The 26,865-nt window shown below is 36.3% G+C and overlaps 1 protein-coding gene across 1 annotated transcript in view; it reads left to right on the top strand.

Annotated features, from left to right (window-relative positions):
- EYS (eyes shut homolog) overlaps positions 1-26,865 on the top strand; it is a 674,079-nt gene that overhangs the window by 162,995 nt on the left and 484,219 nt on the right. The window contains exons 12-14 of the mRNA XM_056488606.1: positions 208-321; positions 2,558-2,680; positions 14,630-14,734. Of these exons, the coding sequence (XP_056344581.1) occupies positions 208-321; positions 2,558-2,680; positions 14,630-14,734 (342 nt within the window). The remainder of the gene's footprint in view (positions 1-207; positions 322-2,557; positions 2,681-14,629; positions 14,735-26,865) is intronic.

Here is a 26,865-nt window from a genome sequence, read left to right as displayed (position 1 = left end):
ATTTGTAATACTGAATAAGAAATTAATAAAAATTAAATCTTTGTAAATAAAATACAGAAAATCTGACTTGAAGTTTCCTTTTCCAGGGAAATATGGATTATAAGACCTCTGGGCTGTAGTTAAAGAACACCATTTGAAATGCTAGTTTCATGCTAACAGCATACATAATGACAAAGACAATCCAAAGTTATCTTACTTCATTTGCAGGTTTTTCAGGCCGGTACTGTGAAACAGAAATGAATGAGTGTGATTCAGCTCCCTGCTTGAATGGTGCTGTTTGTCAGAATGATGTCAACAGCTATGATTGCTTCTGCCCTGAAGGTAACTTGTTTAAAATAATTTAGTTTTATTATCTTTGACAATTTTTAAAACTGCCTGCAGTTTGCAAAACATCTTCTTGACAGGCTTCAAAGCCATTGTTAAAACTTCCTTTCTATGAAAGTTCATTCCTTTCCAAAATCATGTTGGCATCTTTGTCCAAAACATATCTACCAAAACAACCACAATCATTAAGACTGGAGGCAAATTAAGAATGGAGACAGATATACTTGTAAATGCTACTTTTTTTCAGACAGAACATAATGATTTTGGCAGAGTTTGAAGCAGTGGAGAAAACACAAATGGGGAATACATCAATTCCATGGAAAATTCCATCAATAAGTTTACAGAAAATATTTTTACCTTCATTAATAATGTGCAGATTTCTGACTGATCATAGCAAGTTACAACGATCATAATGACTTTAATAGGCCATCACTAAAAAAATCTATTAGAACTTTCACAGACAAAAATAATATTATTTTCAAAACCTGTTGTCTGTTTCTTTAAAAATGCACACTGCTTGTTGTTATCAGCACTGTATGGAAAAAAATTAGTGATTTCAGTAAAAAATGAGTCAAAGAAAAGCCAAAATGTTTTAAAACATTTAAAATTAAAGTTTCTTTCTGAAATAATTTCGTAAATGGGTTTATTATGAATATTTTAAAATGGATTTTTGGTTAAAAATAAAGCCAAGGTAGTAATTTATAATGTGGTATGTTCTATGTTTTAATTATTTTTTATTTCAATCGTCAAATTATACTATTTTTCTAAATATGGACTCATGGTAGCTGATTTCAGGGCTGAGAATATTTCAGGCATGTATGCATTAATACAGGCATTCCAGTACTGATAACTCCAGAAACTGATCATAAGAAACAAAATTTTCACAAATAATTCTTGTAAGTACAGCCTTTGTCATTAGTTGCTTAAATTAGAAGCCAAAACAGATATTGGAAGCTGGAAATTAACCCTGGAAAAGATCATTTTGCTGTTTAAGCCTCCCTCACCAGATTATACAAAAATAAACCTTGGCATCCACATTGCTGATTTTGTGGCTTACTTGTTACCTGTGAGACATGGGTCTGATTAAACTTAAAATGCAAATAAGAACCATTATTTTATACATTATTAATGAATTAAGGGTAATTCTAGAGTTTTATGACTGAAGGACCAGTGGAAATTGGTTCCCTGGTCAGTTTGAGAAATTACAGGAATATGGTTTGCACTGAGGGTCCTGGGAGCTGAGCATTAGTCATGGTGTTCCTGCAGCCATGGCCTGTGACAGCACTAATGACACTCATTTGGTAGCCTGACCATGACTTAGAATACACTCACAAGAGCATGAAATGTCAGATATTGGAGAGGAGATTTTACAGCAATTTCATCTACAATAAACTGCTGTTGGGCCTCTGGGTTTGATAAAAGTTGCTGTGGCACAAGAAACTGGGGTTGTTTAGTCTGGAGAAGAGGAGGCTCAGGGGAACCTCACTGCTCTCCACAGGAGGTTTTATTGAAGTGGGGTCTGTCTCTGCTGAAAGGACGAGAGGAAATGGCCCTAAATTGTGTCATGGGAGGTTCAGATTAGATATTAAGCTAAGAAAATAATCACTGAAAGACTGGTTATTAACTGGAATAATTGCCCAGGGAGGTAGTGAAGTCACCATCTCTGGAAGCGTTTGAGAGGTGTCTGGATGTGTCACTTTTGGAGATGGTTCAGGGGTGATTGTGGTGATGCTGGGTTGTCAGTGGAATTGGATGATCTGGAAAGACTTTTGCAACCTTGATAATTCTGGGGTTCTGTAAAACAAATAAAGAAAAAGTAGAAAAGCAGCTATTTGAGAACTGATTTTAAAAGAGATTTTAAGAGTTGATTTTTATTTTGACAGCAGATGTCCAAATCCCATCTTCACTTCATCTAAACGTTGTCAAAATGGCAGCAGATGCATAAATTCTTAAGTCTCTGCTCAACCAAAATTTGAACTAGATTAATGAACATACTGAATCCTGAAAATGTGCTTTCATTTATTGACTCCTTTTAAAGTACATTTGACAGAAAAAAATGCACTTTCCTATTAATGACAGAGCAGAAAAACCTTTTTGAACAATCTTTCCATAAGGATTCATGATCATTTTTTACAAGAGTAAATTGAAAACAAGGGACCTAAAGACATTGCTTTAGAAAAATAAGCCACAGATACAGCTGAATAATTCATAGCTCTTTGGCTTTATTTCCAAGGGTTTGAAGGCCTGAACTGTGAAATCAACTTTGATGAGTGCACTTATGGCTTCTGTAAAAGCAATTCGACTTGTTTAGACCTGGTTGCAGACTACAGCTGTGCTTGTCCTCCAGGATTCACTGGTAAGATTTCTTTTAACTTGGAAAAGACATGAAATAGTTAAACTATTTATTTTCTTCTCTGAAATTAATTGCACTTTGTTCAGTGTTTTAGCATTAATAAAAATAAAATCAACTCAGGGTTCTATGTGATTGCTAATCTGTTTTAATTTCCCTACTAATATGATAAAAAATGAAAGCATTTTGTGTATGGAAAGCAAAACTGTATTTTTCATAGAAGAAAAAAAATGTTCAAAAATACTTCCTCTATGGAACATAGGTGAGCAGGTAGCTGATGCTATTTTTTTTCAGATTTATCACAGCTATAGTTGATTGAGATGGTAATAAGAACACAATTTTAGTAAGATGGCACTTTGTTCTCTTTAAGAGAGGTGCTATCAGATCCTTATGATAAATTCTTGTAAGTTGCACAATTATTTGCATGTCTAAGAGGTTTAAGAAAATAGCTTTTGCATCAGGAAGAGTCCTCAAGGCTCTATTTTCTGCCAGAGGCAGCTAATGGGATCATGGGGAAACCAATAAAACTGTCTCCAAAATATGCCATCTAAAGAACAATGTCAGGCACTGAACACTGACTTTCAGCTGCTGATTTCAGAGAGGCAGATGAAGCAGCTTTAGTCATAAGTAGAAACAGGAAGACAAGCAGTGGCAGTTTAAGAAATCATACACTGTTAGTGGATCTTTTAATAAAAAGCCAAACAGATTTGTCCAGAGAGCTCAAAATGTGTGGAGACAGTGGAGAGGAAAGGAAAAAAAAAAAAGGAAGAGATCTGTTATGGAGAAATGAAGAGCCAAAAAAGCAAGTAGAACAGTGAAGGATGAGGAAGAAAAATTAAGTTAGTTGCAAATAGAGCATTTCAGGTTGGTAGTAACACCAGTGACATTCAGTTTAGAAATTCTTCATTCATATTTTGTCAATGGTTAAAAGTAGGAAGACGGGACATAAGGAATCTAAGACAATATACAGAGATTTAGAATCTGTGAAAGTAATGGTAGTTGCAATTGCTACTGACATCTGTGAGTTTTCTCAATTCATACAAACATATTCTTATATTATTCAGCATTTAAAAGCTGAGATGTGATATATTTCCTGTAAGATCTTATTCTTTCTACTTTGGTACTGGCTTTGCTGTCATGAGCTTGCATAGTATGTCTATTTTCCATCAATTTTGAAAATAACAGAGGTGATTACAAGGTATTTGTTACTATAGATAGAAGAAGTTTAATGCAACAATTTTAAAAGAAGCTTTCAAAACTTTCTCCTGTACTGCTAGAATCAAAATTAAAAATGCCTTTTTTGGCAGTAAGCTGTTAACAGTCAGTTTGAATGAGGTAATGCTGGGAAAGCTGTTTGCAAATACAGCATCACTGTATTGGGATGAGATGGAGTCCATATTGCAGAACCAGAATTACAAATTAATGTGTGTCACTAAGGAAGCCTGGGGCAGAGTCTGTGTTCCTTAGGAAGAACTCTTTATCCTGGATTCATACTGATACAAACAGTTTGCCAGTACCATCCTTGCTCATTCCAAGGATGAGGATTCAGGACCTGTGAACAGTAAAAAAGTTACTAGGGATTTATAAGTAGATCTTTATGGATACCTTGAGGCCTATATTGAGGTCACAGAAGTTCACATGACTGCATAAAGGGGTTATATGAAAAAAGCTCAATTTTCTCCTGCTTCTCCTACGTGAGAGACTTTCCATCACTAATACTCTGTTTATCTCACTTTATATTGGCTTTTTTTGTGAGACAGGACAGCTCCCACACAAAAACAAATAAGCCAGCCTACTGACTGGAATTAGAAGTAGGGATGAGAATCCTCCTGATCACACTGAATAGTATTGTCTGTGTTCATGCTTTTTGTACAATTAATTCACAGTCAGTCATTGTGGATGTCGTTAGGTCGGCTCTCTCCAAGCCTTCCAACAACTGCTCCAGCCTCTCTAGAAAGAGTCTGTGGTGCAGAATACTGGATATTAGGGCTTCTATCTTCTACAAAAGGCAAATAGGGGCAAAAGAGTGTTCCATGTTCTTCTGAGTTTTAAGATTTATATAAATGGCATTCAAAGATATTGCTATAGTAACAGTGATACACTCAAAACCTATTTAAGGGCTAAAAGAAACATAAGTGTGTATATATATAAAATTCTCATCCACTTAATTTTTAAGCAACGTAGAAATTGCACCATTAATGTAAAAAAGCACAATAAACAGAGCAGTTAGCTGACAACAATTAGCTGTGATGAAGGCACATGTTACAAAGTTCATCAACAGATCTGCTAACATCCTGTCGATTACACCTTGCAGTGTTCTGATGAGACTTGATCAAGGAAGCAACATTTGAAAAAGTCCACTAAATGTATAAAACTGATTTATCCTTTTATTTTCTTTTATATACACTTTTGTTTTCCTATCATATTAAAAGCAATTTCAAAAAAAGTTTACCTTTAGCATCTTAGCTGGTCAGGTGGTTGTTGCTTCCTTTCCTGCTTACTGTCTGTGTGTGGCAACATCCACTCTGACTAGGATCACATGCTTTGTGCACTAAAGCCCTGATGGGAGGGCAGCATTGGACAGAGAGACTCCTTGAATGGCCTAGGATGAATCCCCTTGAACCAGGCTGGGGTGCTCCACAGGTGGTGGATCTTTGTCCTTCCCTGAGAACAGAAGAGGCAGTGCCTGAGTGCAATGGGAGCAGGGCTGGGTGGTGGAAGCAACACTTTGCTGCTGAGGAAATCCAGCAGGACAGGAACACCCAAAACATCTGGGTGGGTCCTGAGGGAGCCCTCTTGCAGCTTCTCCTGCAGCTGAATTGTTTGTTGCTGAAAGGGTGAGCACCAGAATTGTGGCAGCCTTTGGAACTTGCTGCATAGAATTTCCTTAACTCTGTCCAAGACAGGCCACTCCTGAGACAGACCAGGCAAATACTTTCTCTACAATGAAAGCTTGCTCTCAAATGCCTTCCTGTGGTAATCTGCATACACAGGATTACAGTCATTATCCCATAGTAAAGAGCTACTGGACAAATGGACATATGGCAGAACTGCCACCTCCTTCCCTCAAGGTATTTTATTTGATTTTGCCAATTAGAGGAGTTTTGAGAACATCTGGAAGTCGAGATAGGTAAAGGCAGTCCAAGTCTGTTAAACTGGCCAGCCTCAAAAATTAGAAAATGTCTTGCTTAACAAATCCAAACCTGAAGAGAAGTAGAGAATTTTAATATTGAACAGTGGTACATCTTTAGTCCATTAGGTAGTAAGAAACCTCGAATTAAAACATCAATGGGAGGGTGTTGAATTCATTTATACAGAAGAAGGAGGCAGTTTTATGAGATATGATTACTGACCACTGTAATTATTTGAGTGGATTTTCTCTGGTAATAGAAGTAGTGGAACTAAAGAACTCTGTAATTCAGTGGTTTTGGATGAGAAAACCTGGGTTTTTAATCTTGAATGAATGATGGGATTATATTTTTTCCATCACAAACCCTTTTCCTATTTTAAATGTTGGAAGAGATGAATTTAATTATTTATTTATTTAATTATTAATTTAAAGGATTTCAAACTGTTCATGTATATGGATGAACCCTATGCTACCAAGGTAACACCAGTGAATACTGGGTAGAAAAAAACATTGTTTCAAAGTGATTGAAAACCAAAATTATACAAGGATGTGCAAAGTCTTGCAGCTCAGCTCAAGCCATCACAAGACATAGGATAATATCTTTCTCTGGGCTTTTGAAAATCTTTCCTGTGTATTCTTTTCCTGTGGTATTCTAAGCTTTGTTTTCAGTAAGGCTGCAAAAGCTGTTCTATTTTAGGAACATTTTGCCTGACATAGATGCTTTTAGTTACTATCAGGACAACTGCACAGTACAAAATTATTGAGTCACTACATTCTCTTTTCCTCATCAATAATAAAAAGCTCTGTCCCAAACAATTAAAAGGAGAAAAACTGCCCTGAGAGATCTACCTCTACCCAAAAAGCAAGGTGGGGGCTGGTCTGTTCTCCCAGACAGCTAGTGACAGACAGCTGCACCAGGGCAGGCTCAAGCTGGACATCAGGAAGAAATTCTTAATGCAAAGGTTGTCAAACACGGGAATGGGCTGACAGGGAAGTGGTGGAGTCATGAACACTGGAGAGGTTCAAGAAATGACTGGACATGGCCCTTAGTGCTATGGTTTAGTTGGACATGGTGGTGATTGGTCAAAGGCCAGACTCAATGATGTTGGGGGTCTATTCCAGCCTAGCTGACTCTGTGGTCTATGGGTGCTCACCCACCCTTAGAGTCAGTCACAGAAACTCAGTCTCACTTGTATCTTGTGCACCAGATTATTGTTCCACATCAATCAGCCCTTATGGCCACCACAGAGGCAGCTTAAAAGCCAGGTCTATTTTGTGATGTCCCCCTATCACAAGTTAATTTAAACAACATGTCTCTGTCTGAGCTCCAGTAAAAGTGAAAAGATTTTTCAAACATAAAAAACCAAACCTGGAAGCTGATGGTTAGAGAGAGGGATGGTTCCCCAGGCTCCTGGCCAGCAGAGCTCTGACTCACAACAGGCCATGGAGGAGGGAAGGGCTGACTTCCCTTCCCCTGCTCAGCTGGAACAATGCAGACAGGCTGCTGGTTCCACAAACACTGTAAATGGCAGCTGCTGAGAGCAGGCTTCCCACAGTGGGGTGTGCAAACTTATCATACCGGAAAATAAACAACATTTAGGCATGGAAATGTATTCATTATGTATTTATGAGTTATTTATTGTCATGTCACGTGTATGTGTACCTGCTTTCCTTGGAAGGAATTCAGGTTAGAACACCTGAATGGGAAAAAAATTCAGTAGAGTGCATAAAAATCTGTTTGAGTTTCATCATGCTGCAAATTATTTTACATAAAGTTTTTGATAATATAATACATAAAAGTTAATGAAATGAATGAAAGAAAAGAAAATCAGTTGTTTTTTTTTCCAGTCATTTTAAATACAAACAAAGTTGCTCAGTTTTTATGTGAGAAATCAAATAGCACCTTTCTCCAATAGTATTCCACCCGCAAATGCTTATCAGGATTGGTTTAAATTAGAGGGAGAATAATAAAAGTTGGAACCACCTGACAAAAGATAAGTTAATTCTTCAATCAAAACTTTAATTAGCTTGTGTGGAATTAACTTTACCTTTACTCTTCTGAAGGTGCTAGGAGATTTTTTTTTTTTGTATTCCAGTTTATCCCCATTATTTCAGTTATAATGGTAGGTTTATTAGTAGTGATTCCAACTGTCATGCATAACATAATGTATGTAGAACATCCCTTAATTTTTTTCTGGGCATGACTATGTACTTAATGACTTTTAGATAAATTGGAAAATAATCATTTTATATGAATAGGCTTGATTTTCAATTTGAAAAATGTTGTCATTTGCCAGTTGTTAGGAGGCTCTTATCAAATAAAAAAAAGGAAAAACAATCATGTCTAGAAAAGCTCATACAGAGATAAAAACACAGAAAGAAGACACTGGAACTGACATGTGACTGAAATTTTTAGTCTTCCTGAGATACTGTGGAAAATAAACTTTGCTTTTCCTTAACTCCATATTTTTCTACATTAATGTCATTGATGACGCCATACAATGAACAGTAATATGCCAGAAGAGTGAGCACCACTTTTACTTTTTACATGTGAATACACCTGAAAAATAACATATGGTTGTTAAGACAGAATTTCAATCAAAATTTTTGTTCTAATTGTCTCAAGAAAGACAATTAGTCCTGTTAGGACTTAATTTTCTGTAATGACCTGTGCAATCAGTGAATAAACCCTAACACAAAAAAAATCAACCTAGAAGCAACTTCCCCAGTACACATATTTCATCCCTTAAAAAGATATTTTGTTAATGAATTTGAGAAACAGAAGTGGCATCTTAGATAAGAATGGTTATATTTAGAGTGTGCTCAGTTGTTTTTTTCTATTATATGGTTCCTCTTCTGAAAAAAATCCACTGAGTCACTGATGTTGGAAAAAGTCTGTTATTCAACATTGCCTCTGCAATACCAACTAGCATAATATTGGAGTTTTTGATTCTAAATTATATTTATCAGTATATACTGGGTTGCCTTTTTTAGACAATTAAACAATTGTTTTTTTAACATCCTTTGCCTTGATAGAGCCATACTATAGAAGGTATGACACTATCAGTTTTGGTATGACCACACTAAATAGGAGTCTTACATGGTGCCACCTCCAGTTTACTCTTTGGCTTTTGTCACTATCTTTTTCTTTATTTTCTGTGGATTCCCCATCCCTAGCAGCATTCAGGATCAGGTTGGAGCATGGTGCAACTTGTTCTCATGGAAAGTGTTCCTGCCCATCACAGGGGGTTGGCACTAAATGATCTGTAAGGTCATTTCCAAACCATCCCATGCTTCTATGGACCTACCACCAGCCTGGCCACTAGACAAGTCCTGAGGCCCTTGCTCTGAGCTTGAGCCTGAGCAGTGGCAAGAAATGGCAGTGCCATGTGCCCTGGGCTGCAGGGCTGCAGTGCTAGTGGGAGCACTACACACAGCTTGACTCTCTTCCCTTAAACACTGAGTTGACTGGAGACTACTGAGGAGCCTTGAGGCAGGAGGGGAAATGTGTTAATTGCAGAATGATGTTTTTTAAAACTGTTGTCACAATTTTCATTAAAAGATTTTTTTTTTTTTTTTTCTCCCTTGGCACATTGGGGCCAGGCAAGAAATGGAATAGCATTGGCTATTTGGTCTGGTAACAAGAGAGCAACACCTTGCACCTAGTTATCTTAGTAACCTCCAAAACCTCCAAGTAGAGGATATACACATTTCACATGATGACAGGGATGCTACAGAGCCCAGGTGCCTCAGGGTGGGCTATTTCTGTCACCTGTCTCACTAAATTGTTTTCATGTTTTCCCAGGAAAGACACAGAGAGAGGTACAGGATGAGTGTATTTATTCTGCAAGTCTTCTAACAATCCATAGATTGCTGATTGTATGCTCTAAATTAGGTTTGTGTACCAGAAGGAAGTTAATGTTGGCCATTAACCACCTTGTACTGAACCTAATTACTCTAGTTTTGATTAAAGCACACAATGAATCCAAAAGCATTCAATCCTGATTTGAATGTATGATAAGAAGCCAGAATTTCACTGGCATTTTTTCCTAATAGTAATCACCATCAGATTTAGAAGTTTATATTAAATACTTTATTTAGATTTTTGTCTTCAACTTTGAGCTATTGTATCTCATTACCTTTTCCAGATAAAATGAAAAAGCTCTTGCTACTCAAGTATTTTCTCTTTGTAAAGATACTTACACACTGTAATCAAGTCACTTTTTGGTTTTGTTCCTTCTAAATGAAACAGATGGAGCTCTTTAAGCCTCTGCCGACAGCATGCTTTCTTCAGTTGTTGAATAAATTGCGTAGCTCTCCTTGCATCCTTCCCACTTATTTTTAAATATGGAATGTTCTAATCAATGTTTTATGCAGAGGTATTTCACACTTCACTGTTTGGTTTTTGTCTTATTTAAATACATCTGAGTTTTTTTCTTTCTCACAGCACTGCAATAGTGCTCATATGCTGAGATCTTCAGCAGCTCTTCTCAAATTGCTTTTGTTGTTTCCCCTTGTACAGCTCAGCTACAGTTCAGTAGCTATAATCTGCATGGTTTTTTCTGTGCTTCTATCTGAAAACTACAAGTGACCAGATGTGACCTGGTGTACATTGAAAAATGTACTGTTTAGCTAAGCAAAAGTTATCACAAGATTTCACTTGGTGCATAGGCTTGGTCCCCTGTGGAAAGGAAATACAGGAAAGGAAATGAGAGTGGAAGTGAGGTATCTGTTTAAAAGTCAGTGTTGAAATCACAGAGTGAGGACTTTTCACATTTGCCTACAGAAAAAGAGACTCAGGGTTGTATAAAATTCCTCATTTGCCTCATCATGGTTTTCTCATGAGAAAAATTTGAGGGGTGAATTCAGATTGAACGTGCCAAAAGCTGTACTGCTTTCTTTGGAGGGGAAGGCCTTCGTATCTGTCCCTCTGTAATTTCAACCTTGTGTATGCATGGTGTGCAGGAAGAATGTGTTCATCTCTTCCTGCTAGTGTTATACTTTTATCCTGCTCCTCTTGTCTGCTGCTCTGATCTGAGCCTGGGCTCACCTCTTTTTTATACCGCTAACGTAGAAATGTGTTTTCATGAAGAAATATAGTAGAGACACAGATTTGGATAGAAGCACTATGTTCCAAAATCAGAGCACAGTTATAACACACCAAGTAACTTAAGACCTTTGCCATAATGCAAAGCAAGTTTCCAGACAATCCAACTCATTACACAAACATAAGTCTTTGGACCTCATTCAGTGTTATAAACAGAATGTATGCCCTGCAAATTATATAATCACAACACTAGAACAAAATACTACCTATAATCTGTTTTGTTCTTATCCTAGTAAAAAAGGTATATTATTCTTTGTTGCTTTCTCACCTATGTATTTTCTTAAAGAAGTCCAATGATTCCTTATTTTCTTGGGGGAATTATTATGTTATACTAACCATTGCAAGGATTTCCTTATTATCTAATATTCCACTGCAGTTTAAATGCATTACTTCTCACCCTGTCTACTACGAACACAGCAAACTGACGACTTTTTGTACTTTTTTATTTTATGATTGCCATTACATTCTTATTCAAATTTTCATTATTTATACTTTACAGGCCCATTTATTTTGTCCATCCTAAAAGGTCATGCTTCTGAGCTGTTTGCCATTCCTAACATGCTGACATGGACTCTCATTTGGCCCACAGTTTTCTTGGATGGACGTCACTGCACAATGCAAAGCACTTCAAACCAGCTTTACTCCACTAAAATGAGAATGGAAAGATAATTTTATCCTTCTAGCTAGATATGTTTTGTTCTATGTATACCAGCAAACTATTTGTTTTAAAACAAAATTCTGGTGTTTGTTCCTACTTGTGATGTTTTGTATAATATCTTCTCTTCTGATTGGATTACATTTTTTGATATCAAACTCTATCTTCAATTGGTTTAAATTAAAGAAGACTTCTAATCCTGCTCTTCAATGTATCTTTGTCTTGCCATCAGTAAGCTTACTTTGCTGTCCACCATCTAGATTGTTGAAAATAAAATTAGTGGGGTTGAATGGGCAATAGATTTCTTTCAAAACCTGAGCAATTCATTTATCCATTCTGGCAGAAAAAACACTGAAAACTAATGCATGAATATGACTTTCCATAAAGTTTTACTCATCTGATAATATTCTCTCATAGTTTCTATGTAGACCAATTACTGGGATTTCACAAAAAAAGAAAGGCAAAAAAATTAGTGAACAGGAGGAGGATGAAATATGATACTGGGTTTTGTTATCCACAAAGTATGTAAATTTAGTGTGGAAGGGAATCAATTTGCTTATATAGGGCCCATTTTTCAATGAATTTTTTTCCATTTATAGGTTCTTGCAAGCAAACGCTTAAAAACTTTTCCCAATATTTCTTCCAGAAACTGAAGTTTCACAAATGGATTTATAATTTCATGTCTTTACCTTTTGTTCTTTTTCAAAAGGCTGATTTTAATGAGTCTTCAGGTACTTTACCTATTTTCATATGTTCACAAAGAAAACTATTGAATTTTTGTCCACTAATACCCAAAGGTATAGCCCATCAGACCAGTCTATCTGTTTAACTCATTTGACAATTCTTCTGCTTTTCTTCTGTATTCAAACTGAAGTTTTGCCTTTTAATCATAAGTATTAATTATGATAGTGAACTGCTTTACAGATGGTCTTTTTACTGATGATTGATGCAGAAGAAACACTGAAAAATTTTGCATGATTGCTATTTTCAGTAGCCATCCTTCTTCACTGGATGGCAAACTACAGCTTTCCCTCACCTCTGATATGAAGTATATACAGCAAATTTCTTATTACTCTGATCATCCTGTAATGGCTACATGCTTTTGCTGGTCTGATTTCATGCCTGCATATTTATGTTGTACTTTTCAGTTTATCCCAAATAACTTGACTTGCTTTTCTGTCAATTGGGCTTTTTTTTTGATGCCTTGAAAACCAGGAAGTGCCATTTTGGTCTCCTAATATCCAGTGTCTCTTTTCCACAAAAAGGAAGTTTATCCTTGTGTACTTAAAGAAAGCAGCTGAAATTACCTTTTTAAGGTAGAATGTTCACTCTTTATCAGGTTTCAAATCAGAACTTTTCTGCATTCTTTTCAGTTCCTCTGAATTCCTTTGTTATTATGTTGCTCACCCTCCTCTCCCTTTCCATGGATTTTGACTGCTCTCAGCCAACTTTTTCACATTTCTTTCCTTGTAGTCAGAGTACTTTTCTCTTTAACTTTGAATCAAGTAACTTGTAGTTACCTTTTCCATTATATAATGAAAAATTACCAATAGTCCATTCAAATATCTTTGAATTTTTGAATGATGATTCTTTTCACAAATTATGGTTTTATAATTAAATACCCTATGGATCCAAGTCCTGGGTTGTTAAGGATTCTGTTGGTTCTTTTAGCTATTTGCAAACAGCAGCAAAACAAAGCAGCAACAGAAAAACCCACAAGCTATAAAAATTTAAGGTTCCTTTAAACTGATTCTATTGGATTTGTGATCTGTATTTAATCATTAAATACAACATATTGTATGTGACTCTGCAGTATTTTCCACAAAATTTCAGCCTTACCTGGTTTCTATTATTATAGTTGTCTATGAGCTTCTGCTTCCATCCCTTTAAACCTTTCTCTAAATGTTGTTTTTTTTTTCCTTCCCCTGTATTCTTCTCATTTTCTCTCCTGTCCATTTAAATTGATTTTTATGTACATTCTACTTTCACACGTTAGCTGAAAGTACATCATAGTACATCATATGGTTAAGGGAGACAAAACTGCAAGGTGATGCCCTCTGCCTTCCATGCATTTATTGTTGTAATAAATCCATTAATGTCCAAGCTCTGTTTGTGCAAGAGGAACCCCAGAAACCCCACATGATCCTTTAATTCAGCTCCTTAGACTGAGGTCCCTGGGATGCATTCCCCATCTGGTATATCTGATTTGAGTGATGCAAGGAACCTTTCATAACTTCTACAGAGAACACCAACAAAAGTTCTGCTTGTTCACATCAGTGATAGTTACACTTCTTCTCTATCCTTAGCTTAACTTCTGTATTTGTGTGAGCTCCTAGTCCAGATATTTGTCCCACCCATTTTTGATCAATTTTTGTTCAGAAAGATCTCAGTATTATTTATGATAGGCTAGGTAGGGATTGCCCGAAATTAATGCAGTGCACAATAGAGAAACAGGAGACTGGATTTTATTTGGTATGTCAAATAATTTAATTGTTTTCATAAGCCACCTATTTGATGGTCTTCTAAATTTTCCACTTATATATCTTCTGTATATTTGCCTATATTTTTGTTAATTCAGATTTGAATAAGTTTGAATTACAGCTCAATTAAATCTCTTTAAAAGCAGAAAAATTAATATACAGCTGAGAGAACTTGTGGGTTTCTGTTTGGATCTGAGAAATGGCTTCATTCTTCTGGAAATATGAGTGCAATCTTGAGAAATATTTTTTTCTTGTTACTGTTACTAAGGTTATTGAATCTCTAAAACATTTTTTTTCAAAGTAGCATAAAGTTCTAGTAATTATGGTATTGAGTTGTGATGCTAGAATATACAAAGGACATTTTTGCAAATACTGTTCATATTTATTCTTTAGGATATTTTATTTGTTAACTATCAGCTAAGATCTATGAATACCTCTGGTTTTAAAACTGTCAAACAGAAATAAAATAGTGTTTCCAACCTGGAAAAGTTAAATTATGCAGTTGTCACTTGCACTGTGAAGCAGCTTTTCTACTTTCCCAGCATGATTTATAGTTTTAATGTTTAATTTTCTTTTCTGTCAGACAAAAACTGTTCCACGGATATTGATGAATGTTCCTCCAAGCCCTGTAAAAATGGAGGCCATTGCCATGATTTGATTGGTGAATTTTACTGTAGCTGTTTGCCAGGTAAGAAGTCGCAAGATGTTTAATTGAGAGATGTTCTGGGGTATTCAAAAAAGAAACAGTTTTTCCATATCCACATAACTAAGTAGTAATTTTTTTTTTTTTTTTTGGTTGAAAAGAGAGAAGGATGAGCAGGTATTCTCTAAGCATATGCTACAATTGTTATGCAGGTGGTGTCAGCAGAATTTGTTTACAGAATATAACTTGTATTCTGGAAGTTCTGCCTTCCAAACAGAAGAATAGAGAGCCTTAAAAATCAACCAGCTCTGCCAATAGCATGATTTTGATTCCATCTTTTCTACTAGCAAAAGTTATTTTTAAAATTTGTGAAAGAAAATGTGGACAAGCTCTACAGTAGTTGTCATAGGGGTTGCTGTGGTGGGTTGACCCTGGCTGGGAGCTGGGTGCAGTCAGTTAATCACACATCATTTATGGTGCTCCTTCTTCCTCAGGGGAGGACTCCCCATGCTCTTCCCTTGCTCCAGTGTGGGCTGCCTCCCAAGGGAGAGTATTCCAAGAACTTCTCTGAGTTCCTTCCCATGGCCTGCAGTTCTTTTCAAACTGCTCCAGCATGGTTCCTTTTCACTGAGTGCAGTCCTTCAGGAACTGCTCCCGTGTGGGTCCCACAGGGTCACAGCTCCTCCAGGAAACCTGCTCCAGTGTGGATTTCTCTCTCCATGGGGCCACAGGGGCTGCCAGGTGTTCTAGTTCAGGCTTCCCACAGGAAGGGTCACAGCCTCCTTTGGACAGCCACCTGTTTTGTCCATGGGCTCCATCCCCATGTCCCTCCCCTGTGCAGGGGCACAGCTGCCTCTCCATGGGCTGCCCCACAGCCTAAGGGGATCTCACTCTGCTGCCTGCAGCACCTCCTCCCTCTCCTTCTGTGCTGATTTAGGTGTCTACAGAGCTGTTTCTCTTGCTATCCTCACACTTTTTTTTCTGGCTGCAGTTGCCCAGTTAGTTTCTTTGTTTTCCCTTTAATCTTAACTACATTATCCCAGAGGTGCTGCCACTGTCCCTGATGGGCTCAGCCTTGGCCAGCAGTGGGGCATCCTGGAGCTGGCTGGCACTGGCTCCATCACACCAGGGGGAAATTTCTGGCAGCTTCTCAGAGAAGCCACCCCTGTACCTGCTCCCCACTGAAACACTGCCTTGCAAACCCAGTTGCAGTGATGAGAGACACCAGCAATATCTGAATTTGGCAAGAAGAGTAGATCAACTTTTGTATCTTTATGTGACATACATAATTTTATTCACAGAATCACAGAATCAATTAGGTTGGAAAACTCCTCTGAGATCATAGAGTCCAACAAATAAACACTATCTAAGACATGAACCTATATGCTTCAGTGTGGCTTTTCAGTGTGGATTGGTGCTAAGGGCAAGCATTTACACATTGAAATGTATTATCTTTTAATATAATCAGCTAATTCAATATGTGACACTTGCATAATATGAACAATATTTTAAATCCCCTGCTTTCTTTATTGTGGGTCAGCTGGTTGTCAACCAATTAGAAAGTAGTAAACAAAACATGAAGCAATAGTACTTTTTCACTTGCAGTTTTTTAATACTCTTAAGTCAGTTACATTGCATTCAACCTTGTTCTACAATGTCATGTTAACAATGTAAGGATAAAATGATGAAGTTTGTATTTAGACAGAAATATTTGCTTAAAGTGGATAGGCAAAAGAAGTGGTTTAAAACTTTTATGTCCCTATAAGGGCTATATATGCTTTTAAAATGTATACAATATATTTCAAGCCTAATGTACAAATAGCTTGAAAGTTATTGATGTGTGGAATACAGAAACTCACAGCCAGCACTGCCACTTAGTATAAAGGCATGAATATAATTTGAATATATGTATAAATACTTATGGATATTCCTACAAATAGAAGTATGTGTATGTGTGTCTTATACGTGTGCATACACACACATACTCATGCTACTTTTTAAGACATGAGTCTTACAATAAGCTTTCAAGGTTCAGACTATTGAAGGTTTATTATTATTGTTGTTATTATTATTGTTATTATCAATTATTATTTTGGTTAATTTTTTAAAGTTAAATTCCTGTTTTTTGCTGCAATAAGTTAGTTTTACTTTTTCAGTTGCAAAGACTGTGGCTTTATTTCATAATTCTTTCCACTGTTGATAAACCAAATGTCAGATCTCATTTTGTCAGTGTAGTTTGGTCTGTGAAATCACAAACACAACAATGAGTATGAAAACATCTTCCTGTTATACTTAAAAAGTGAGATCATATGCATGAAATGAATACTGAAATGCTGTAAGAAGTACACATATGAAATCACAGACTATAAACATTTTCTATTACCATTTTGAACACTTCTTAGATACAGTCTTTATGAAGAATTCACCCATCTGCAAAATGAAATGCAATGGTTTAGACAGTATTTAGGACTGCAGAAAGGCAATAGAGCACCCGAAGGACAGCACAAAGGAATTTCAGCTAGTAAATTGGTTTCATCAGGAGCCCAATTTAAATGGCTCTCTGCAAATGCATGCAGCATGGGGAATATCCAAGAGGAGTTGGAGATGTGTGCATGCCTGCATGGCTATGATATTATTGGCATCACAGGGACACAGCAGAATGGCTCCTGTGGCTGAAGTGGTGCAATGGAAGGATACAGGCTTGTCAGGAAGGACAGACAAGGCTGATGAGAAGGAGTGTTTGCACTCTGTGTCTGGAGTCCACGGAGCTTTGCCTGGTGATGGATGAGGAGTCATCCAGGAGTGGCTGAGGCCCTGTGAAGAGAGATGGGAGGAGCCTTACATTCACATACCCCAGTACTCATGGAGACTTCAATCCTTCTGGGTTTGCATAACCAGGTTTTGGGAGCTGAGGGGCTCCAGAGACAACAGATGAAAAATGTTAATCAGAACTACTTACTACTCAGTGTAAAACTAAAGAACTACTAGTAGATTACACCATAACATAAAACAGTGCACTATATCAAGGGACCTACATTAAAGCCAGAGAAAGAAATAGTACTGATTAGGAGTCAAATGTAATTTACCACTGAAATGACAATAACATGTACAGATTCCTCCACTTAATCCCTGGGGAGTAACGGTGAGGAATCTCTACTCCACACATTTCCAGGGAAATGTAGAGGTCTCTCTTTTGTGAAAGTTTGGTTCTGCTTTTTTAGTCATAAAACGAGGTGTCAAAAGGTCAGACAAAAATCTGGTTTATCTTCCCAGATCTCAGTTCAACATTAAGATGTTCAGTGGGCAGCTGGGAGATGCCAGACCAGCATTAACCCCATGGCACCAAATTAACTCACTACAAGACAGCTTGTTCTGCTTGAATTATCTGACCAGTTAACAAACAACAGATAAATTCTTGTTGGGGTGAGATGCCCTGCTACAGACTCATGGAACTGCATCTGAATTACTGTATCTAAATTTTGCATTCTCTGTTAAAGAAGGACATTGCCTTACTGAGGCAAGTTAGCAAAGGGCCATGAAAATGGAGAACATGATATACAAAAAGACACTGAAGTAATTGGACCTGTTCACCCTGAAGAAAAGGCTGAGAGAATTTATTGAGGTTTACTACTACATCCTGGAAGGATACAGGGAAGACAGAACAAGGTTTTTCTTACATGTCAAAATTCTCTCAGGGCACAAGTCAGAATGCAGGAAAATTCAATATTAAGGTGAAAAAACCACCAAAACCAACAGCACTATAAAAGTGCTGGAAACTACTGGACTAGAAATGCTGGAAACTACTGAAAATACTCCCTGGAAAGCTTGTGGTATCCCCAACTATGGAATCATATTTGAATACTGACAGCACAGTTCCCTTAGCTACCTGATCTAGCTGTGACTACCATGAGTGAGTATTAGACTAGATGGCCTCAAGACATCACTTCCTACTCAAGTTTTCCTGTGATTCTACTACTAAATAGGGAATCTTTACCCAGTTTTACTTTATATATGTAATACTTTAAGATGAATTTTAATTGAACTAACTGTACCTACACAAAGTCTTTAAGTCTGTAAGCATTTTGACCAGGTTCTGCATAATCTTAATTATAGTGCTACATTTTATCAAATCTGTGGCTAAAAAGTATAAAAGTGTTTGCTTATATGCAATGTTTTCCAAAGCCAGATTTTTTATGAATATTAAATAATGTATCAACTATTCTTTTTTTCATGAGTATTAATTTATTATTCCATTAGAAAATGGTTACCTATGCCTATTGAGTTTTAAAAAGGGGGGAAACAAAGTGGGGGAAAAGGGCTATATTTTATGACAAAAGTAGTCTGTCATCTGGAAACCATGCCTTGAAATGGTCAAGTAGAGAAGCACAGTTTGAGAAATAAATGAGGAAACTCCTTATAAAATTTATAAGGTGTCCATGGGCAATATTTATGTGATATTTAAGGAAATTTTAATCTACAGGATGCTGGATTTTTACAATATAGTCAGAAAAGCATCAAAAGTTCTCAATAGAATATAGGAAGTTCCTTATGAAAAAGTGAAGACCCTTGAAGTTTGCAGAAGACAAGCATGAGGGAATTTTAGAAACATAAAATAACTTTTAACAGATGACATTGCATTTCTCTATTTGTTACCACAGAATGTGATATAACTAGAGAATTTATTTGGAAGGTTTGGTAAAGGATTAGACAAGTTCACAACCAAAAATTTGTAAGCCAATACTAAAGAATCCTTTGACTTTTTAAAAACACCTGAATGTTTGGAGGCTTCAAATGGAACAGACTGCTAGAAGTTGCTAAACTAATAATGTCTCCCTGAACAGTCTCTCTTCTTCTGCTCTCAGACAGTTCTAGGCTGGATGCACAATTTTTCCCTTTTAGAAAACATTACAGCTACTACACAGCTTCTTTACCACCCCTGTTCCTTTCCCAGTGATGTATTATCCCTGCTGTACATGACTGAATACATAAATATTTCTTATTTTTTAGTTTTTTGGGGTTTGTTTTTTTGTTTTTGGTTTTTTGGTTTTTTTATGGGATTACTGAATGATTAGCATGGTTGCTAAAGGAGACTGATTTTGAAGCAGAAAATCCTATCAGTTGATGGATTCAACCTAAAATCAATTTTTGTTCAACTTAATACACTGAATCAAAGGAGCAGTATTTCTGATTAAGAGTAAACATGCACACAGGGAAATTGTAAATCAAATTCTTCCTTTTTGGAAGTTGTTGCTGTTATTAAAGTTTAGTGTACCATGAAATAAGACTGTACTTTCTTTCAAACCTTTCTGGCAACCCTTGTTACAAAGTAGGTGCTTATACATGAAAGTTTTTACTACAGGAAGAGATCTTAAAAAAAACTATTGAATGCTGTGACTCAAGAAATAAAGTGAATCATCAAGATTACAGATGGAAAAAGTTTACAAAATCATTCAGTTCTTCACACTGCTGCTGCACAATGATCCTTAACATAGAATTTGTAATGATTTTTTTTGCTTTGATTTCAAAGTTGCTTGATCAGAAAGTGCAGCATTTTTCACATGAAGCTGTTGCTCTGCTTGCCAGAAAGACTACCTGATGCATAGCTTAAAATTTCAATTATTGATTTCTTGGTCCAAGTCACAATTCACTTCTGCAATTTATGAATCATGTTTTTCTTCTGCCTTACATCCTAACTTGTACTGGGATAGAATTCTCTCTAAACAAGTCCATCTAATCAGGAAGGTTGTTCAGCAGACTGACACAGAAGATACTTTGAGTATTCTTATGGCAAATAGTACAGAATTGCTTGTAGCAGTAGTTAGTGGACTCAGTATTTTAGGGAAATAGAGGTCAATATATTTACATGATGTTGTCTGTTTTGCAAAGTCTTAATACTGAGACTTCTGTTGGCAGCTAGATCCATGCCATGTCTTGGCTCTTAACCCAGGATGAAGGCTGAGGCCACATAAAGTCAGGTGTTGGAGAAGCAGAGGTTATGCAGATGGGTGTCCAGGACCTGCCATTTTTACTGACCCTTGCAAAAGCAGTATCTGGAAACAGTGAGTGACAGGGAACATTGTTAGGGATCCTTCCCAAAAGCTTTTCCTCACATTTGTAGCTCATCCATACACTAGTATTTTTTTCTCTGGTATTTGTGAAATGTTAAATATATTTTTAGTCATCCCAGTAATTCTTCTAGGGTTTTGATAATCTTAGTGTATTAATATATTTTTCTAATAGAGCTGTTCCTGAGCATGTCTAGTAATTTGTTACCACTGAAGGTCTGATTGTTTGCCTCATTTTTTCATGGAGCCTTTACAATATTAGTTAAACTTCAACCGTTTTTACATTGCATGTAACAATTTATTGATAAATTACCTAGCAGAAAAAGGCAGCAATTCAAAAATTGGCACAAGTTGGGAGTTCCCTTGTATTGAGAAAAAGAAGTCAGAAGTATTCTACAGTATTTTCAACATTAGGAAGCAGAAAAAATAATAATTGAAGGCCATTCTTTGCTTTTCCACTCTGGAAAAAAGCCCCATATTTTCTCATTATAAGAAAAGAAAGACTGGATAATACACAAGAAAATGAATGTTTAATGGATATTCCCCCAGACAAAGAATTTATTGGACCTATGTACAGGGTCTGGTTGAGATAGAACTAATCCTCTTCATAGAATTTGTTACAGAGTTGTGTTTTAGATTTGTGACAAAAAGCCACGTTGCTATCTCAGGAATATTTTGGCTGCTGAGCAGTGTTTATACAGCATCATGGCCATCTCTGTTTCTGAGTAGGCAGGAGTGGACAAATAGCTGGGAGTGTAAAAAGCTGGGACAGCTGACCCCAATGGACCAAAGAGATATTCTATTCTAAATGCAATAATATAGTTATCCATAAAACCCTGGAAAGAGTTTTCTGAAGTAGCTGTTGCTAGAGACCCTATGGCCATTGGGGGGACATGAAGAGTGCCTGAAGAGTGCCTTTGCATTACTTGGTGGCTTGTTTTTTCATTGGTTGGTTGATTGGTTGGTTAGTTGTTTGTTTTTTTTGGTTTTTTTTAAAGTCACTAGTTTGTCCTTATGACTTACCAGTTTTCTCACTTTTTCTTTCCAATTCTCTATGTAAATCAAATTTAAAGCTATACATACCTCTTTCTACTTTCATGTTTTTCATGAAAAGCAAGAGAACAGTGCAGAAAAGTCTTAAGTTTCCTCACTTGTAATTACCATACTTTTGGATTAAGTTGCCATAAGTGTTTTAAGTTGTAATGTTAACCTTAATATACATGTTTCATGAGCACAAAAGTCTTTGAGATTTATAGAAATAAAAATGCTGCTGAAAAAGTGCACAATAGCTCATTCCTCTAGTGGACATGTGATTGCTCAGATATTGTGTATTCAAAGTGTGCTTTATGATGTAATACCAAACTGTGTATTCTGTACACTGGCATCTATACCTTCTATTTCCTAAAAATGTTCATCAAAGCACAGTAAGATTTCAACATTTAAACCTTTATTATCTGTTAAAAATTTGACATAAAGGTATTAAGAGCAAATAAAACTCTGTAGCTTCTATTTCAGTGAGTTTTCATTATATTATTCTTACAGAAATAAGCATTTAGGGAGTTTTTGCATTGAAAGATTGAAATATATAAAATTTAAATTAAGAAGATGTAAAACAAGATACAATGATTTTGAAAAATTCTTGAAATAGATATACCTTTTAATTATGGTTTTGAGATGAAAATAATTAAATTAAGAAGGAAGAAGAAAATTCTGATTCACTGAAAACCATTCATTATACATAAACACATACTATGTATATATACTGGCAACCAAGTGCAGGAGAAGGAAAAGGTGGAATCCAAAAGCATCATATGAAATTAGGAAGGAGGAAAGGACAAATGAGAAGAGCAACACCTTTTGAAAAGCTCATTAAAAAGTCTCTTATAAGAAGTTGCAGTTAAGGCAGGCTGTGATGAAGAAAGAAAAAGAAAAAATGGTGAAGCAACCACATGGCAAACTTCTTGCTATTGTAAAAAGATATCTTATTAGGTGTAATAGCTTTATAAAGAAATTTTCTTTTTTATAATGCCAATTTTCTACCTGTGTTCCTATTTTTCAGTATAGTGCTTCATGCCAGTGGTAAACGAATTCTTCCTGCCATAGAACAAGAAAAAATTGTCGAATTCCTCTCATATTTTAAAAAAAATGTGCTGTCATTTATGAGGCTAAAAATACAGGGAAGAAAATTGATTAATAGCTTATTTGTAATGTCAATTCAATCCACTAACCCTAGCAGATGACTTAAAAATTTGACATGTTTCTAAAAAAACCAACACTATTTATTTCAAAGTGTCTAATAAGACACTGAGTTACTGCTATCAAAAGCAGACACAAAAGAGTGATGTCTTGAGGAGCACTGTAATAACCCATTACAGATCCCCCAGGTAAGGAAATATCTCTATGCCAGCCTTTAGCTTGAGTCTATTCATTTCTCAAAGTACTGAAATGGCAGTACCAGGATGGAAAGGAATGATTACTCCATACTAAACACCTATTTTAAAGACCTCTTGAAACCATCATAGCTGTATTTCACAATTCACCCACGTTATATGCTTTTATAAAGGATTTAAATTGCCAATTGTGACTATTTTTTAGTTTGCTGCTTCTTATTTTTGATATCTCTATATTTTTCTTGTTTTCTGATACATTGCTGGAATATATTCCCATGTTTAAGTGCCTCTTGGTTACAGAATGAGCCCATTAACATTTAATAAGAAATTAATAGGATTTACAATGATGCAATCTCTGGCTCCTCTCTTTTTCCATTTCTGACATTAAAAATGCAAATAACATTTGTTTTCAGACATCACATTCCAGTCTATAGGGTTAAAATTATAATTTTGTGGAGAATTTAAAGTGATAATCAAACTATGGCCTTTTCCTGATATTAGTATGTTATGTCTACTAAACATAATTTTTATATGTTTGATATATATGTTTAAAAATTTTTTATTCCAAGACTTCTATTTCTGAAAAGTAGATAACTAATAAGTTATTTGTCCACCATATATCTAAATATATTTAAATTTATAATAAATGATCTAAAGGTTTTGGAATCTGCTATGTTGTTTGGCCATCTCTGATTTAAAAACAAAACAAAACAAAACAAAACTAAACAAAACAAAACCAAAACAAAACAAAACAAAAACAATTCAGAAGTGTATTTTTATATCCAACACTAAAATAATCCTTATTCTACTTCCATTTCTAAAGGAATACTAACAGTCTTTATTTTGGATATGATTTATTCTTTTTCTTTGAAATTTCCTCTCATTTAATATTTTGTCTATATTTTTGTTCTGTCTTTATGCTTTTCTACCCTTCTCTAAAATAACTCCATTCTTTGACAACTCACTTTCCAACTAATCTTCTGGTCCCACAATGTACGAAAAAATAATTAGCATTTGTTCAGTTTTCATATTCTGTCTCTACTCACATTAACAAGGAGTAAAAATATTGTATAAAATTCCTAACAAGTAGGAGAATTGCCTTACCAGACTTTCAGCAAAGTCTGTTGTTGCTTTATGTGGTTTAATCACCATTTTTTTTTTCCTTTACTTACCTGTTAGTAAAAATCAACCCCTTTCCCCACCCCCCCAGCTTGTCTCATACCATATGGTGTTCTAATTAGATGAGAAATGAAGGATCACATTTGGATCTGATAATATCTTTAAAAAGTTTATAAAACACAGACTAGAAAATATGATAGATGACAGGGAATGTCTGTGTACTTTCTCTCTGTCCAAAATATTGCTTATCAGCAAATTCTAAGAAAGTTCAACTCCAAAATTTTGCTTGTGTACTGCCTGCCAATCCTAATTCCATGAACAGCATGAAAAGCAAGCCAATGTATATTTCTTTTTATTTTCATATTTGTCTTCCTAAATTCTACTTAAAAAGCTCTTACCCTCCTGAGGAAATGCATACCTGATTTTAGTGGCAATTCAGAAAGCATTCTCTTCTTAATAAAGTCAGTGAACTTACCTTCCATAACAAATTAATTCATCTCTAAAATAAGAATATTGAACTGAAGAGCTCTTTACTTAATCCACTATTGTATGACACAATGGGGGGCAGCTCATCATGTTACCTCCTTATTCTTGACACATGACATCTGGAAGCATGAAATACTGCTGAGATGTAAGTGAGGAAGGACAGCAGCATTACCCACTGCTCGTGCTGGTTTTACTGGGAGCTTCCTATTTTGCTGACCTTTTTTTAGAGATGTTGAGGTGAAATCTGTGTAATTCAGAAGTTAGGTAATTCATATTAATGATTGCTATTGTTTATTTTTTTTTGTCATTGCTTTTGTTTGTTGGGGTTTTTTTTCCTACTGATCTGCTAGCAGCAAAGCTTTTACCCCAATTCTAACTGGCGTAAACTATTTCAATTAAGCAATTTCTTGCTCTCATTTTTCATTATTCATAAGGGAATTGTAAATGTCACAGGATTTGCATATCAATTACAGGATTATGTTATATAGGAAAGGGTAATAAATTACAAATTCCTAATAACAATCACATCATATTATACAATACATATCACCTTCTCAGCAGATCTTGACATCATCACAAAAGCAGCAGCAAATGCTGACAACTTCACAGTCCTCATGGGAAAATGGAAATGCATAACAGATATTATTTCATAAAGTTTTGGGTTCTTTTCTACTCTTGCAGTTATTTTATTCTGCAGGTGGAAAACATCATTAGGTGCTGTTTTAATGCATCATACCACAAAATTGTAAGATAGACTTTTAGCCACAATATTATAAGATAACATTTCAATCCAGCAAGCACAGTCAGAATAAAAGCTTATTCTCTGATTTCTTAGTGTAAATAAGAGAGATTCTGAAGTTGCCTGCTGTGGTACAGTAATCAAACTTCTTTTGTAATAGCTGTAAGTCTTCTGGTTTATTTCTGCAAGATGAGTAGAGTATGCCCCTGTTTTTCCTTAACCCTTTTTCTCTAGGTCTAATCCATCCTTTAGTGGAACTGACAAAAATATTCTCACAGTATTGGAAGATGTACTTAGCCATTGTGGTCCTTTGCCTAGGTTTAAGGGGGCTTTTTTAAAAGAAAAACACTGCAGAGCAATAGTTCTCCTACATCTTCTCATTAAATTGTATGGCTTAAGATCCAATTTGTCCAAAGAAGTAGAAATGGTCATTGAAGTCAAGTAGCTAAAAGAGACATGGTGGACTCATTAGCCCTCACTGGTAGAAAGAAACTCTAAACAGAGAATGAACAGAAAAAAAGTTACAGAAAGGTCAGATTTACTTCTTTTGAAAGAACTTTCTAGATCATAACTTCTGCTGTTTGGCACTATATTCAAGAGTAGACGAAGAACTCTTAAAAAGCAACAGTCTGAACAGACCCAGTGCCCTCAGCTGCTCCTCACACCTTCCCCTCAAGGCCCTTCCCCATCCTTGTGCCCTCCTTTGGACACTCTAATGGTTTCATGTCTGTATTACATTGGGGCACCCAGAGCTGCCCCAGCACTGGAGGTGAGGCTGCCCCAGCTCAGAGCAGAGCAGGACAATCACTCCCATGCCCTGCTGGTGATGCTGTGCCTGATGCCCCCAGGACAAGGCTGGCACTCCTGGCTGCCAGGGGCCTGAATCATGTTTAACTTTCTGTCAAATCGAAGCCCAAGACCCTTTCCACAGTGCTGCTTTCCAGCATTCCCCAGTCTGTACATTCACCCAGGGTTGCTCTGACCCAGGTGCAAAATCCAGCACTTGGCTGAGCTCATATGGTCCCAGACTGCCCAGTACTCTAATTTGTCTCTATGCAGGGTTCCTCTGCCTTTGAGACAGTCAACAGACAAACTTACTTAATATTCCTTTAAGTCCTGTGTCCAAGTAATTCATGAAGATGTTGAAGAGCACAGGGCCAAGGAGGGAGCCTGTGCAACCCCACCAGTGGAAGGTCACCAGCCTCATGCACCCCTTTAACTACAGCCCTTTGCATCCAACCCAGTGCCAGTAGCCCCCCTATCAAATAATGTGTTTATCCAGCTGTGTGCTGGGTATTCTGTGAGAGTCAGTATCAAAAGCTTTACTGAAATCCAGAAATATTGCATCAATTGACTGCCCTTGATCAACAGTGGGTT

Source organism: Oenanthe melanoleuca, chromosome 3 (assembly GCF_029582105.1).
Source record: "Oenanthe melanoleuca isolate GR-GAL-2019-014 chromosome 3, OMel1.0, whole genome shotgun sequence".
Taxonomy (NCBI): Eukaryota; Metazoa; Chordata; class Aves; order Passeriformes; family Muscicapidae; genus Oenanthe; species Oenanthe melanoleuca.
This window is presented reverse-complemented; position numbering and strand designations above follow the sequence as displayed.